At 50.4% G+C, this 15,399-nt stretch overlaps 2 protein-coding genes, 1 long non-coding RNA gene and 1 other non-coding gene across 7 annotated transcripts; 3 read left to right on the top strand and 1 right to left on the bottom strand.

The window, feature by feature from the left end:
* The first annotated feature begins 65 nt into the window (after positions 1-65).
* Positions 66-5,390, top strand: LOC121134059. Its single transcript, XR_005871071.1, has 2 exons — positions 66-282; positions 4,333-5,390. It is a non-coding gene; the product is annotated as an uncharacterized LOC121134059 (long non-coding RNA).
* B3gnt4 (UDP-GlcNAc:betaGal beta-1,3-N-acetylglucosaminyltransferase 4) lies at positions 298-5,390 on the top strand. Of its 3 annotated transcripts, none has more exons than XR_005871069.1 (2): positions 298-4,547; positions 4,943-5,390. XR_005871069.1 is itself a non-coding variant. In XM_013120981.3 (2 exons), the coding sequence occupies exon 2, from the start codon at positions 2,362-2,364 to the stop codon at positions 3,412-3,414; it is 1,053 nt and encodes a 350-aa protein (XP_012976435.1). In that variant the 5' UTR covers positions 298-1,934; positions 2,352-2,361; the 3' UTR covers positions 3,415-5,390. The 3 variants fall into 3 exon arrangements, 1 of the variants encoding a protein (XP_012976435.1); XR_005871070.1 differs by having other exon boundaries at positions 5,274-5,390; XM_013120981.3 differs by having other exon boundaries at positions 298-1,934; positions 2,352-5,390.
* On the bottom strand, positions 3,635-13,497 carry Diablo (diablo IAP-binding mitochondrial protein). Of its 2 annotated transcripts, none has more exons than XM_040731647.1 (6): positions 13,350-13,497; positions 12,464-12,590; positions 7,911-8,042; positions 6,299-6,409; positions 6,086-6,182; positions 3,635-4,434 (listed from the first exon to the last, which is right to left on the bottom strand). In XM_040731647.1, the coding sequence occupies exons 1-6, from the start codon at positions 13,445-13,447 to the stop codon at positions 4,238-4,240; spliced, it is 762 nt and encodes a 253-aa protein (XP_040587581.1). In that variant the 5' UTR covers positions 13,448-13,497; the 3' UTR covers positions 3,635-4,237. The 2 variants fall into 2 exon arrangements, with proteins under 2 accessions (XP_040587581.1, XP_040587582.1); XM_040731648.1 differs by lacking the exon at positions 13,350-13,497 and adding an exon at positions 13,231-13,249.
* LOC121134099 lies at positions 6,769-6,893 on the top strand. Its single transcript, XR_005871126.1, has one exon.
* Positions 13,498-15,399: the final 1,902 nt, after the last annotated feature.

Genomic DNA, 15,399 nt, shown 5'->3' on the forward strand with positions numbered 1-15,399 from the left:
GCCAGGGGTGGGGGGTGGGGGTAAGGGATGGAGGTTAGGGATGGGGGTGGGGGTGGCACGGGCAGCCCACAGAGGCAGCCCCTGCCTGGAATCTCGCCCTTCACGTGGCTCCGACCCCCGAAGTCCCGCCCTTCGGGAGCTCGGCGCCCTCATCGCCCCTCCCCTCCCCGGAGCTCCGCCTTCGCCGGGGGCCCGCCCCTGAGGCCCCGCCCAGCGGGTTTCCTTGCGCGCCCGGTGTTAGGCTGCAGCCTGTGCGGGTGCGCGGTCCCCACGGGAGCTTAGGTAGGTCTGGGAGTGGCGCAGGCTCCCTGTGCCGGGGGGCAGCTCTGCTGGCCGGCTTTCTGTTGCCCCTCCGTCTCGGGTCCGCTCTGGGCGGTCGCCCCGACGCACCGCGCTGCGGACTCCGGCAGAAAGAATGGAGCTGCCCGGGGCGCACTTCCCCGGAGCCTGAGGCTGGCGACACCCCAGGGCGAGGGCGCGCAGTACGGTGGGAGGACCTGGCCTTACGGGACGGAGGTTCGGACAGGGAAGTGGGCTTTTCAGGGACTTGGGTGGGCATGGGGTGCTGCGGCGTGGGAGGGCAACCAGGCCACGGGACAAGCCAGAGTTCTCCGTGAGTGGCACGGCCGGCTGCGGACTTCGCACACCTGCGATCCATTTCTCACACCTGAGACTCTGGAGCAGTTCCAGCTGCGGTCCCGCGAGGACTGGCTCCGCTTTGCAGCCTGAGAGCTTTCTAGCAGCCTTAGTTGCCTCCTGCCCCCCAGGTCTCTCACATCCTGTTACCTAAGCCACGGCAAAATGGCATTAAAACCATAGGCCATATTTAAACGTGGGCTACACCGTCAGGTGTTGCTCCTCAGCCTTTTGGGGCATTCCCAGTTTTCTCTAATGAGCCCTACGCCAACCCCCACATAGCTTCCTCGCCTTCAGATTGGTCTGCGTGGCTCCTACTCAGCGCGGAGCTTGGCTGTTCTCTCAGACTGTCGCGTTTTGTTCCCGTGCTTCAAGCACACGCTCAGATGTCCCCGAGGCCTTGAACCCTTTCCTCAGTCTCTTCATCCTTAGCATTATCTGGCCTGCCCGCCTGTGAGGGTGTTCCTAGCTGCTTGGCTAACACGAGAGATGCTACAAGAGGCTCTGAGCATCTCTAGGGGCAACAGGGAACGAGGCTGACCCAGATAAGACCGTTTTGAAGGATGGAAAAGAAATGCGGCCTTGTGTACTCGGATATTTGGCTGCCACACCTGTGACTCTGTACCCCAGGTGTAGGTGTGGAGCTGGCTCTGGCTGTGGCCCCAGGCTCCAAGGGAAGGAGGCAAGGAGAGCTACTAGAAAAGTTGTGTTGGGGCTGGGGTGAGGGTCAGTTGTGCTTGGGCAGCATGCTTGGTTCCCGACACCACATAACCTGTCTACGGTCCCAGCACTGGCGAGGTGGAGGCAGGACGCTCAGATGTCTAACGTCTGTGGCTATACAGCAGGTTTGAGGTTGTTTAGGGCACTTGAGACTCCTGCCTTGGGTGTGATCAGAAAGCTATTAGGCAGGATGCAAGACAAGGCTGGGCCACATCTGGAGGGAACAAATGGCAGAGAGGAAACTAAGGGTGAGCTGTGTTACCGCAGGCCTTGGGCAGGCTCCTCTGGTGAATACCGTTTGTCTTTGGGTCACTTTAAGACTTTGTGAGTGAACCAGAACTCTAGAGAAAAGGGACAGTGACATATAGCCCAAGCTGTGGTTCCTTGGATGAGCCCCTTCCCTTCCCCTAACCTCCTCATGCTGTGACTTTTGCTCTGTGAACCACCACTGCCTTTTTGCCATCGTGAAGTTCCCTCCCCTGAGACCTGGGACTCTGGTGTTGCTGGGACTGCATCACCCAGAAACTCAATGCAGAACCTGCCAGAGGCCAGACTGACCGCAGGCTTTGGTTCATTAGGTATGAGTCTGCAAAGCTCAGAATGTTAGGGTTCATGTTTATGATGCATGTAACCAACACTAAAGCCATGCCATTTTCTCTAAAATTCCCTGTTTATTAGATCTCAGCTTTACAACAGCGACAAGCCACATGAGAGGGAAATGTTGGCTGCTGAGCCCTGCCAAGAGGGTAGCAGAAGGCTGGTGTTTTATTTTAGTCTTTCCTCCAGGGAGGACCTGTGCAAAGTGGTTCATGCCCATAATCTCAGCACTTTGAGAGGCTGAGGTTAAGAGACTTACCAGTAGTTCAAGGCTAGGCTAGACTACCCAAAATGAGATCGTTTTGAAAAAAACAAGAACAGGTCCCAGAGTTGGGCAAGGGCTTGGCTGAGGGGTTGCAGGCAACTTAGAGCCTAGCTCAGGTGCTCTCTCCCCACAGGGCCTCAGCTATGTTGCGCAGGTTGGGCTGTGTGCTGTTCTGCAGCCTTGTGGCACTGCTGCTCAGCTGCCTGCTCTTTCTGAAGGAACACACACCAGCAGGGAGCTCGAAGGCCCATCAGCACTTAGGGGTGCTGCCAGAGTCCCAGCACAGCCAGTGCTCACCCAACCTAACAATTGCTAATGCCTCCCTGTCCCTGCCCAGCCGCCATCGCCTCTTCTTAACCTACCAACACTGCCGAAGCTTCTCCATCTTGCTGGAGCCTTCTGAGTGTGCCAGGGACACCTTCCTGCTCCTGGTCATCAAGTCACAGCCTGGCCATATTGAGCAGCGTGCAGCCATTAGAAGCACTTGGGGCCGGGCAGGGAGCTGGACTAGGGGCCGGCAGCTGAAGCTGGTGTTCCTCCTGGGGGTGGCAGGACCTGTGCCCCCAGCCCAGCTGCTGGCCTATGAGAGTTGGCAGTTCGATGACATCCTACAGTGGGACTTTGCTGAGGATTTCTTCAACCTAACACTGAAGGAGCTGCATGTGCAGCGCTGGATGGCAGCCGCCTGCACACAAGCCCACTTCATACTAAAGGGAGACGATGATGTCTTCATCCATGTTCCCAATGTGCTCGAGTTCCTGGAGGGCTGGGATCCTGCCCAGGACCTCTTGGTGGGAGATGTCATCCACCAGGCCCGGCCTAACAGGAACACCAAAGTCAAATACTTCATTCCCTTCTCCATGTACAGGGCCCGCCACTATCCACCTTATGCAGGAGGAGGTGGCTATGTTATGTCCCAGACGACTGTGAGGCGTCTTCACACAGCCATGGAAGAGGTAGAACTCTTCCCCATCGATGATGTCTTTGTGGGGATGTGCCTGAAAAAGCTGGGGGTGACCCCTACACACCATGCTGGCTTCAAGACATTTGGAATCCAACAGCCCCTGAACCCATGGGACCCTTGCCTGTACAGAGGGCTCTTGCTGGTGCATCGTCTAAGCCCCCTGGAGATGTGGACCATGTGGGCACTGGTGACAGATGAGAGGCTCAAGTGTGGGGCTCCCCCTAAACCCTAGCCCTGAGGGGTGGGTTGAGCAATCGCTCTAGTGACTGATGATTTCCTACCACAGAATGAGAGCCGGCCCTTGCTGGTCAGTAAGAATCAATTCATTTTTATAATGCCACCAACCTGAAACCTGGCAAATTTAGCCAGCATGTGCTGAATGGGAGTGTATGCTCCCAGGAAGGCCCAGGGCCCCTACAACTCCCACCATTTAGGCAGTGAAGGACATTGCATGAGAGCCACAAAGACTTTTTCTTTTATTTTTTAATGCAAACACCAAACTTCTCTTCCTTTGGATACAGCAGAGAAACTCGAAGGAAGGGAGAAAGGAAGGAGAAGCATGAGTTGGAGAAGGACCTGTGGGGAGCATCAGGTGGACACTGTCATGCTCTGATCTGAGAAACTCCTTAGCTGAGCTGTGCCCATAGGCACAAAGGACATTAGAAACACAAATTTTTACAAACCAGGCTCCCTTCTTTGGAGCAAACATTAAATTATACTTGAAAATCTGAGCAATATTAAAAACTGTAAGTAAACAGCTATTGAACTTAAGGGTGTGGCAGAAAAGGCCCCTTCTCCCCTGGCCCCGGTTGCTTTGGGTATGAGGTGAAAAGATGGGCGAGAGAGAGCTGAGTGGGACAGTGCTGAATGAACCACGCTCAGGCTAAGAACCAGGCCCATAGACTGAGGCCAGAGAAGGACAGGCACAGCTCACAAAGGCTTCTGGTCTGACTGGCAAGGGCAGAAGCTGTCTCCACAGAGTTGGGGCGACACTAGGTGGATGCCATCACCTGCTTCCCCACTGATAAGGCAGACATGGCAGTGGGCTCAAGCCCTCAATCTTCACGCAGGTAGGCGTCCTCTTCTTGGTCAGCCCTCTCGTCACCAGCTTCCTGGGTTTTCTGGTGCAACTCTTGTGTCTGTGTTTCAGCCAGCTTGGTTTCTGCTTTCTGGGAGAGCTGGCGCACCTCCTGCACCTGCGACTTCACCAACTGGATGTGATTCCTGGCGGTTATAGAGGCCTGATCGGCTCCTGTCAAGAGAAGGGACAGTGCATGGAGCACAGAGAAGTCAGACATGAAGGCCCGAGACTGCAGCTTGTTCCTCATGAGGTTTCCTTCCTCGACATCCTGCTTCTGAGTTCAGGTCTGCATCTTACTCATTTTCAAGACATGGGGTATTGGATGCTGGGGAGATGACTCAGTGGGCACCTGCTGCTCCACAGTACCCAAGATTGGGAGTACCCCATGTTGGGTGGCTCACAACCACCAGTGACTTGAGCTCCTGGGGATCTGATGCCCTATTCTAGACTCTATGGGCACCTACATGCACATACACCTACAAAAACATGCACCAAATTAAAACAGACAAAAAGGCAGGGCTTCTCAATACAGCCTAGGCTGGCCTTGAATTTTTCTGTCTCACTCCTAAGCTGTATCATCATACTCAGGTGGGTGCTACACTTGAACATTGTTGTGTTTGGCTATGTCTGTATTTCAGGACTTGTTCTCAGATTCTATATACTTTCTATTTCTCCTTAGCTTGGGATTGTTTAAATAATTTTGATTTACTATGTGAGTGGATGCTACATGTATGAGGTACCTGTGGAGACCAGAAGAGGGCATCAGATCCCCGTGGATGTGGGTCCTCTGAAGAGCAGCAAGCACTTTTTTTTAAAGATTTTATTTATTGATTATTTATTATGTATACAGTGTTCTGCCTGCATGTATGCCTTCCTGACAGAAGAGGGCACCAGATCTCATTACAGATGGTTGTGAGATTATAGGCATGAACCACCATATCCAGCACTTTAACATTTTAATACAAAGAAACACGAAGCAACGGCTCAATTTGTTTGCTTTCTAATTGTAGCCTGGTGTCTTCAGAGTGGGAGTGTACAGGAACTTCAAGACCCAAAAGTGCCTGTGAGGTCAGTGCCAGCACTGACCCCGAGCAGGGAAAGAATGAAAGAATGCTCTACTGTTTTCATCTCTGTCTCTGTCTCTCTCTTTTTTTTTAACGAGACAGGGTTTCTCTGTATTGTTTTGGAGGCTGTCGGTCCAGCCCAGCCTCAAACTCACAGAGATCCGCCTGCCTCTGCCTCCCGAGTGCTGGGATTAAAGGCGTGCGCCACCACCGCCCGGCTTCATCTCTGTCTCTTAAGAGTTCCTATATACATAGTGGCCTCATGTCCTCCTCTGTAAGGATGAAACACTTAAAGCTATTTAGAGACATTTCGATACCAGTTCTACTAGTTACTTTCTCCACACTTGCAGCCTGACTTCTATAAGTGCAGATAAAACGTTAAAGCTTCACGTAGCAGCTTGGCCTGCCACTGGGGACACTGACACCAGCCTCTTCTACACACAGTGAGCCTGAGGCTAGCCAAGGCTCTATAATGAGACTATGTCTCAAAACAACATAGAAATGGGGAAAACCTCGAAATCATTTGGGGGGATCATATCATATATCTTGCATACCAAGTATTTACACTATAATTCATAACAGGAAAAAGTTAAACTTATGAAGTAACAATGATAATTTGGTGTCCCATGGGACATGGCATACTGTATTAATGGTCACAGTATTAGATTTGTACCATCAATTAGACAGTCTAATTAACCTGAAGACATCATTTAACATCTAAATTAAAAGTAAAAAACAAAAAGCTAATCCTTTACTACCAGTCTGATAGGCAGCCTCTGCAGCCATCTCTGACAGGCTAACTGCAGTCATCCAAGTGGTTTCCAGCTTCATGTATTCCTGCTGCTTTGAAGTCATCTGTAGGTTCAGAAAAGAGCTCCAGATACCATGAAGGGGTTAACACAGTTACTCTCAAGATAACAGCTTAGATACCATAATGAAGACCATCATATGGAAATGACAAGTCTGCTCACCTCAACTCTGGCTCCTATAATCACCTGCCATACTTCATCTTCCTCCTGTGAATTCATTTTTCCAAGTAAACTTGTATATTGTCGATACAGAGACACTAACGTATAAACAGCCTACAAATACAGAATAAATGTGTGTAAAGTGAGGTACACTAGAAGGACTAGACAGTCACACCTTTAGAAAACTTTCACAAGTCCTGAGGTGGTAGTGCATACGTGTAATCTCAACACTCATCAGGAAGATGTGGTGGGAGGATTCCAAGTTCAAGGCCAGCCTGAGCTACATATTGAGAGTGTCTCAAATTTAGAAGGATCGGGGCTGGAGAGATGGCTCAGTGGTTAAGAGCACTGACTGCCCTTCCAGAGGGCCCTGGTTCAAGTCCCAGCACCCACATGGCAGTTCCAAGGGATCCGACGCTCTCATACAGAGGCCAAAAACACTAATGCACATTAAATTAAAAAAAAAAGGGGGGGACCTTGTGCCTACTGGGCTGTGGGGATCCCTTTCCTCAGCCAGGGCTAGAGGCCAAGATCAGCCCTTGACACAGTCATGAGAACTGCATGGGTGAGCAGCCCCGTATTCCTACTGCAGACATTCAAATGAGAGGGAGGAGGGGTGGCTGACTGCTAAAAGCTCTTGTAGAGTTCAGTTTCCAAAGCACAAGCCAGGTAGCTCACAACCAGCCACCCCACCCGCAGCCTCCCTGGGCATCTGCATGCACTCTTCCACATACCCATAATAAAAACCTCCACACAGTAAATCAGCTTAACATCCTTGTGCTTCACTGAGTTGTACCAATGCAAGAAGTAGAGCCATCATCCAGGACATCAGTGTCTTTTTTTTTTGAGACAGGCTCTCACTATGTCAACAAGGCTGGTCTAGAATTCAGAGATCTGCCTGCCTCTGCCTCCCGAGTACTAGGATAACATGCGGGCTGCCTCTTAAAAAATTAGTAACACAATCTTTGAGTTCAAGGTCAGCATGGTCTACATAGTGAGTTCTATGTAGACCCTGTGAACCCTGTCTCACACACAAAACTAAATAAAATTTTTGTTTACCATTTAGACAAAGAGGCAGACACAAAGAAATGCATAAAAGACTTTAAGACGGTGTCTTGCTTCCTGTGCTGGCTAGGATGGCTCCACAATACCAGGGTGGCAGGACTGGAGCAGGAACCACTGCATGCGGCCTGCTCTGGCCATCGTAGCATCACAGACCCTCTTGAACCCTACTGAAGCAGATGAGCTATTCATGTTCTAGGCTATCTGCCTTAACCTTCGCATCCTCCTGCCTCTACATTGTTGAGCATAAAACCAAGGCAAGTACTCTATAAGGAGCTACTACAAAAACCCAGCCCTTAGCAACCTTTTTTTAAAAGGGCCAGACTGTAAATATTTGAGACTCAAGAGCCCTATGACTTCTGCTAAAGCTACTTAAACTCTAGCAAACATACACAAGCCTGGCTAAGTTCCAATACAATACAAACACAGCTATCACACCAGGTATGGTTGTGAGCCACAGTTAAGAGGGAAGTGCAGATTGCAGCTCTGTAATAGAGGACTTGCCTGACACCATAACCCTCTGGGGAAAAAACATGCACAAGAGGACACATACCTTTGTATACTCAGTGATTGCTTCGATCAGAGCGTACGTGGTTTGGGACAGAAAGGTGGAGGTGCTGTCTGTCACCAAAGACACAGCCCTCCTCATTAATGCTTCGTTACTAAGAGATTGAGGCTCCGATTTCTGAAAGACAAACAGTCAACTTCCAACCTGAATAAAGCTTAAGTTGAGGAGTTCTCGGTCTCAGAAGATCCCCCTGCACTTTGTGCAGGTGAAGATCTGTTTGCATTCTTCTTTGGGTAACTTTTTAGGCTTTCTGTTTGGTGATTTAAGACAACACAGGTGGGGGAAGAGGGAATCATAGGTTAGAAGACAGATCTGGCACCAGTGAGACCTCTAGTGATCTAAAGGGATGACACCAACTGGCAAGCTAAGCAATAGTGGAGAAACCACCTTAAATGCCCATTCCTGATAATGAACTTGATTTTGATGTCTATAACCATCCTAGAACCTTCATCCAGTGACTGATGGAAGCAGAGGCAAACACCCACAGTTAAACACTGAACTGAACCCATGGGACCCAGTGACAGAGAGAGAGGAGCAATGAGCAAATTGGCAAAGAATGGGCTGGCAAAACCAGCAGAGACAGCTGATCTGAACAAGGGAGAGCTCTTGGACCCCAGACCGACAGCTGGGAGGCCAGCAGGGGACTGATTCAGAACCCCAGAGTGTGAGAGTCAATGAGGAGGCCTGGGCAACCTACGGGGCCCTGGGCAGTAGATCAGTGTTTATCCCTGGCATATAACGGACTTCGTGTGTCCATAACACAAAGAGGGATGCTCTCTCAGCCTGGACTCTTAGAAGAGTGCCTGGACCCCGCCCTGAGTGAAATCACAGACTCTAGATATATCCCCTATGTGGAAGGAAGTGGTGATAGGGTGGGAGGCTGGGGGGGAGAGGGGAGGGAGAGGGAACTGGGATTGACATGTGAAACAAGCTGTTTAAAATTTAAAAAAAAAAGACAACACAGGGACATAACCACAGGGTAATGTTCCTTCCACTTTCACTCACCTAGAGAACCTAAGGAGCTGTGGCAGAGTCACAGGAAACTATCAATCCTGTGTTGAGGTGTTACTAGCAAAGACTTCAGAGATCTGATGTGAACTGAGCTGAGTTTAATGGTGGATGTGGGATGACAGTCTGGGCAGAGCAAGTAAAACGCCAGGGGCTCACTATAACCTGAGCTATTACACTGAAAATCAGAATTATGGGACTTGGTCACTCCAACTAAAAACCTGCTGTGACTCATCACCTACATAGCTTTTTTTCCTTCTGGACAGAGACCTCGCTATATCAAAACCACTGTTCTGTGGTCTACTTACTGTCTTGGTTTTGCTGCGTGGAGTGTAAAACTCCAGAATAACTGTTAAAAGTATCATGACTATGAAACGTTTCTTTTGTTTTGTTTTTTGAGACAGGGTTTCTCTGTGGCTTTGGAGGCTGTCCTGGAACTCGCTCTGTAGATCAAGCTGGCCTCGAACTCACAGAGATCCGCCTGCCTCTGCTTCCCAAGTGCTGGGATTAAAGGCGTGCGCCACCAATACCTGGCTGAAATGGTTTTTAATACGTGAATAAATAATGTCATATGACACAGCATCTTGAAAACCTGAGTATAACAATGCTAACTTTACTATGTGTTTTCATTCATTTCTGGTGTGGATATCATTACTTTTTACAGATGAGGAAATCCACACACAGTCACATTACTTTCCCTAGAAATCACTTATCTAGTTAAACCTCAAAGCAAACCCTCTCCAAAGCCTGTATTGTTATGTTCTGCTGACCCAACACAGTGCCACACAGATCATCAAGCATGAAAACAGACACTTTGAAACCAGAGCCTCCTTGGCCCAAGAGAAATGAAGGTGGTTATGGGCAGGCACAACTAGACCCACTTTAGCTGTCTGAAGCACATAATGGAGTCCTGGGAGTTTGGAAGGGCAGACAGACACTGCAGGAGAGTGACAACAGCAGCTCTAGTCCTGTGGCCCAGAACTGACTAGTACCTGGGACTCAGAAAGGAATATCAACAGAGAAGGACAAACCCCACAATCCTCAGAGATAAAGAATATTGCAGGCTGGCACCAGCTGCTGAGCCAGACAACTAGTTCAACTACCGGAACCAGCTCCTGCAGTTGTCCTGATACCCCCACCTACCACACAAAAATGCAATTTTAGAAGGGCTGTCTTGGACTGGAGAGATAGCTCAATGATTAAGAGCACCGACTGCTCTTCCAGAGGACCAGGGTTCAATTCCCAGCAACCACATGGCAGCTCACAACTGTAACTCCAAGATCTGACCCTCACACAGACATACATGCAGGGAAAACACCAATGCACATAAAATAAAAATAAATTATTTAAAAAAGGGGGTGCTATCTTGTCACCAGGATGACTGATGTTAAGTGAACATTTTAGAGTTAAGGTTCATCAGCATGCAGAGATGATGGGTGAAAAGAGACAGACCGGCACAAGCCTCATGTTAAAAGTACTTGTAATAAATGGATACAAAAATATCAGGAATATTTTGTTGGCGTGAGTTTGCTGGTTTCTTTTCTTTTTTTTTGGTTTATGAGACAGGGTTTCTCTGTATTGTTTTGGAGGCTGTCGGTCCAGCCTGGCCTCGAACTCACAGAGATCCGCCTGCCTCTGCCGAGTTTGCTGGTCTCTTATCCAGCCTTTTTCCATAAACCACATATCCAGTGATTTTAAAAATTATTTTCATATCAGCTGCTGATAGCTCCACTGGGTTCTCCCTGACATGCTGTAACTTTCTTCCTATGGAGACCCACTCCTCTGCTCCAGCAAATGACAATTCTTCTCCCTCACTTCCCCGCTGCCTGCCAGCCTAACTACCCCCATCTCAGCTAGACTAATTATAACCTTAAAACCTACTCAAGATCCTAATATTCCCAGAACAAATCCTTTGTGGCCTCTTCAGAATAAAATGCAAAGTCTCAGTACCCACACAAATCAGGTCAGTGTCTGATCCCTGGTTAGCTCAGTGCCTCACCTATTAAACAGTTCCTCATTCCACCCAGCCCACCTTACTTTGCTGCACACCACACAAGATTCAGCCGCTGCTAGGCTTTTGCCTGCAATCCCTCTGCTGCAGGCTCCTCCCACACTTAGGTCATTCCCATGGCGCAGTCTCACATTGCCCAGAGTAGCTTTCTCAAAGCACACTTACATGGGGTGTCCCATCCCACTGCACCCTATTTCCTTCATATTACATCACCAGATGACCTTTCTTTCTTGTTTGGTTTTTCAAACAGGGTTTCTCTGTGTAGGTCTGGAAGTCTGGACCAGGCTGCCTCTGGGATTAAAGCATATGCCACCATGCTTTGTATTATTCCTTTTTTGGTGTGTCTTTTTTTGAGAAATCTCAAGAACAAACTAACCCAAGCTAGCCTCAAGCTTTGATCTGCCTGCCTTACCTCCCCCAGTGTTGGGATTACAGGAACATACCACCACACTCAACTTATGTCTGCATACTTTCTACACAGAATACATATTTTATGATAGTGTATGGCACAAAGAGCTCTTCAGTAAAGCTCTGCTGAATGAGACTTCTGCCAACAGACTCGTCGTCTTTTATCTCATTCTACCCTTTATGCAACTTGAAGTACTGTTTACCCCAGGACCGTCTAGGTGATTGGAACTTGATTCCTGGCTAACTCTCTGGCCTCACCAATTAAACAGTGCCTCTCTCCACTACTTCTCCTATTCCCCACTCCTAGTCTTGTCTTTGAAGACAGAATGCCTACACAAGTTCCTCAGTAGGTTAGTCTACCCTGGTGGATCTAAAATGGTGGCCAGTGGCAGCCAAGCAACCTCTAACTTCCTAATTGTTCCGAGAGCGTCAATTGATGCACTCTCCAGTGCCAAGACAGTTGAGGATTACCTCAGTGAAAACTGAACCATTAAAAAACAACCAAGGGGCTGGAGAGACATCTCAGTGGTTAAGAGCACTGGCTGCTTTTCCAAAGTACCTGGGTTCAATTCCCAGCACCCACATGGCAGCTCACAGCTGTCTCTAACTCCAGTTCCAGGAAATCTGACACCCTCACACTCCTCTTGCAAGTAAGAGTCCCAATGTACACTAAAAAAATAAATCTTAAAGAACAAAGAAAAAAGAAGCAGCATATGAATTCCCAGGAAATAGTCACCCATTCTCAGAAAAACAGAACCACACCCCCCCTTCAATTCCTTTACAATATATTTTTAACTTCCGGACTGACAAAGGCTGAGAAACTCATTTGCAAAGTTTATCTTCAACTTCTGTTTGGTACAAGAGTAAAAGTCTACTTCCCAGTTCAATTGGCGCTCGGTGTCACTGGTTCCTCACTTCGGGGGTGGTGGGGTAGGGGCCATGAGGGGTAACGCTACTGTTTCTACAACATCAGACAATGAAAAAACGGGAAATCTGCTCGACTCTGAGAAGATGCTGGTATAGTACAGTGAATAGCATCATGGGAGGTGGCACTCGTGCAACTATGGCAGCTTCACTGAAGCCGAGAAAGAGTCACATGACCGTCCCTTACCTGTGCAATGGGAACTGCACACAGGGTCATGCCGAATCCAGCCAACATCGTTTTGTGCCATGGTCTTATCAATGCTGAGAAACAGCGTTTCTTAGAGTTAGCCTCGACGGGGACACGCTGTCCATACCTGGAAACATAAATCAAATTTTAAAAATTTTATAAATTTTAAAAATCACAAGTCAATCTCCTGGGTCTGCAGGAGTTGGACGAAGCAGGAAACAAAACAAGGAGTTGGCGGAGGTCTTCCCAGAAAAGAAGCCACAGGGTGGCCTGTTAAATCCCAGAAATAGGGAAGAGGTGGTGGCAAACCTTTAATCTCAGCGCCCAGGAATCAGAGGCAAGCGATTTGAGCGCCAGGTCGGCAAGAACAAGCCAACGTGCCTGGGCGCTTTCCACTAGGTGGAGAAGTTTAAAAGTTGCCTCAGAGCTGCTTAGCAACCTGACGCCAAGATAAAACTCTGGCCCGCAGGATTTAGCTTTGGACCCCGGGCCTGGGTTCAAGGTGTCCCTCATGATCCCTGTTCGCAAAGCCCGGGGGCCCGCGGCCGCGGAGCACCACGGGCGTCGGGAGCCCGAGCTCGCGGGACGCGTGCTAACAACGCGCTGCCAGCCCAGGCCTGCAGCCAACGCCATGCCCGTCTGTCCCTCGGTGTCCTCGGGGACCTTGGGCTGACTGGAGGCTCAACGGCCCGATAAAGGCAGCCGGGCTGGGACGACCGGCTTTCGGGAGCCTGTGATGGAGGACGAGGCATGGAGGCGGCGCCCACCTCAAACTTCGGAGGAAGGCGGGACGCGGCAGCACGCGCGGCCTGGGGCCAACGCGCTGGCCGGCACTGCGGACCCGGCTCCTCTCGCCGACTCCCGCCTTCTGCTGCCACTGCCGTACCTGAAAAGAGAGGCTACGCTCCTGGACATCCAACTTCTCAGAGCCGCCATCCCGCGGCGGGCGGACGCCGGACGCACACGCCGGAAGTGACGCAGCATAGCGAGTAGACGGGAGAGCGCAGTCGGCTCCAGGGAGCCCCGGGCCTCATGGCCACGCCCCCACGAGAGGACCCAATTGCGATTGGACAGGCGGATGGGCGGGGCAGGAGCACTAGGAAACGGCTGTAACGGTCGCACCTGGCGTTCAACCGCTCGGACTACTTCGGCGCGGGACGCGGCAGGCCCCGGGGCTGCGGGGTGCTGAGCGGCATCGCGCGCCGTAACGCGTGCGGTGGGCTGGGGCCGGGGCGGGAGGGGCCGCGCCTGGAGAGGGGAAGGTGCTCAACCTGGAGGGGCTGGGTCGCGGCGGGGCGGGGCGGGGCGAGCCGGGGCGCTGTCACTTCAGCACCAGGAAGTAGGTGGTCCAGCCGGCCAGCAGCAGCGCCCCGATGAGCACCGTGTAGCTGAGGAGCACGAAGGCGAGCAGCTCCCGCAGCAGCTGCAACACGTGGACGGTGGACGAGGCCGGCATCGTCCTGCAGAGACCTGGAGCCTGAGCACGCTCAGGGTGCATGCGGTGGGACAGCACTCTTTCAAAAGCAAAGCCAAGGAAGCCCAAAGTGCTTTTCTGCACTAAAAAAAAAAGTGCCTTCTAAAGCCGTAGTTGCCCGCACTATTTCTCACTGGCAACTGAACTCCAAAAGGGGAAAGGGAAAGAGCCTGGCCTTTCCCAGTCCTGACTTTGCATTAGACTTCAACCCGGCCCTCTCTTGCCACCATCTCTTGCATTTTTAATGCAGCTGATGCCGCTAATGGGCTTCTGGAGGACAGCTTTATTTTTCCTTCACTCACACTGCAGTCCTGTCTGTGGGCCTGCCTCCGAGTGGAAGAGAAGCAGCAGGCCATTGCTCATTTCCCCCATTATTCTCCTGACCCCAGGATGGTCGACAGTAGACTTGAAGGATTTGTGTATGTGTGTGCCCAGTATGCTTGCCTTACAGCCCGCCAGCAATAAAACCAAAGGGTAGCAAGAAATAGGCATCAATTTGATCTTGGGCTCACATCATTCCCAATATGCTTTAAACACCCCATCCTTGAAATTTTCACTTCAGATGCTAGGAGTCACAAACCAGCTCATCTTCAATGCTGCCTTGCCTGGCAGATCCCCTCAATGCTAGCTGATAGCTTCCCACTCTTCCCAATTTACTCACTTGGCAAAGTTTCCACGACTGCTCCTCTGACACAGCTTCCACAGCTTCCCTCTGGTCTGGTGAAGATAGACTTGTGCACACTCCAGCAATCTGGGCAGAGCTGAGAGGTCTTCAGACTGCTAAAGCATTCAACAACTAGGTGTGGTCTAGCGACCAATTAGAGAGTCCGTGTGGTTTCTGAGCTCCTAGGGAGCTGCGCACAGGCAATCCTAGGCCAGGCGGGGCATTGGCAACCCTGCCCGCCCTCTGCCTGTCACCTCCACAGTCTACAGGATGAGGCATCAGCAGTTTCCAAGGCTCCTGACTTAAATGGGGGTATTTCAAGTCCCTTCCTGTCTTGCTTGTCTAAATACTCCAGAGGGGCCATACTTCCAATTTATCTCAAACTGAGAGCAGCCCTGACAAGAGTCTGAGACCTGGCAGAACCAGTGCACATTCACTGCAGTCTCACTCCGCTGTCTCAACTAAGGCACGTGTAAACACGCACAAGGGGATATGAGAACCACAGACGGTAGCCCCAGAGTGCACGATCCTGATTTACAAAGTTTAGCAGTTTGCAAACCCATTACCCAGGCACCTTCCTGGTGCAGCCACTTCCGAGTTCAGCTACAAAAGTGAGGCAACAAAAGGACCCAGCTGGGAATGCAAAGAACACTTTCTGTTCCCTGATGGCTACGAAGGGAGAGCAAGCACAAATATACAGCTCATTCTTCTGCTTATACTAGATTATGAAGACTATTTTTTGACCTTTGGAAAAGCAAGCAGTGTGGACATCAACTCTTTTATAACATCATCATCCAG

The sequence above is a fragment of the Mesocricetus auratus genome, unplaced genomic scaffold (assembly GCF_017639785.1).
Source record: "Mesocricetus auratus isolate SY011 unplaced genomic scaffold, BCM_Maur_2.0 Super-Scaffold_100025, whole genome shotgun sequence".
NCBI classification, from domain to species: domain Eukaryota; kingdom Metazoa; phylum Chordata; class Mammalia; order Rodentia; family Cricetidae; genus Mesocricetus; species Mesocricetus auratus.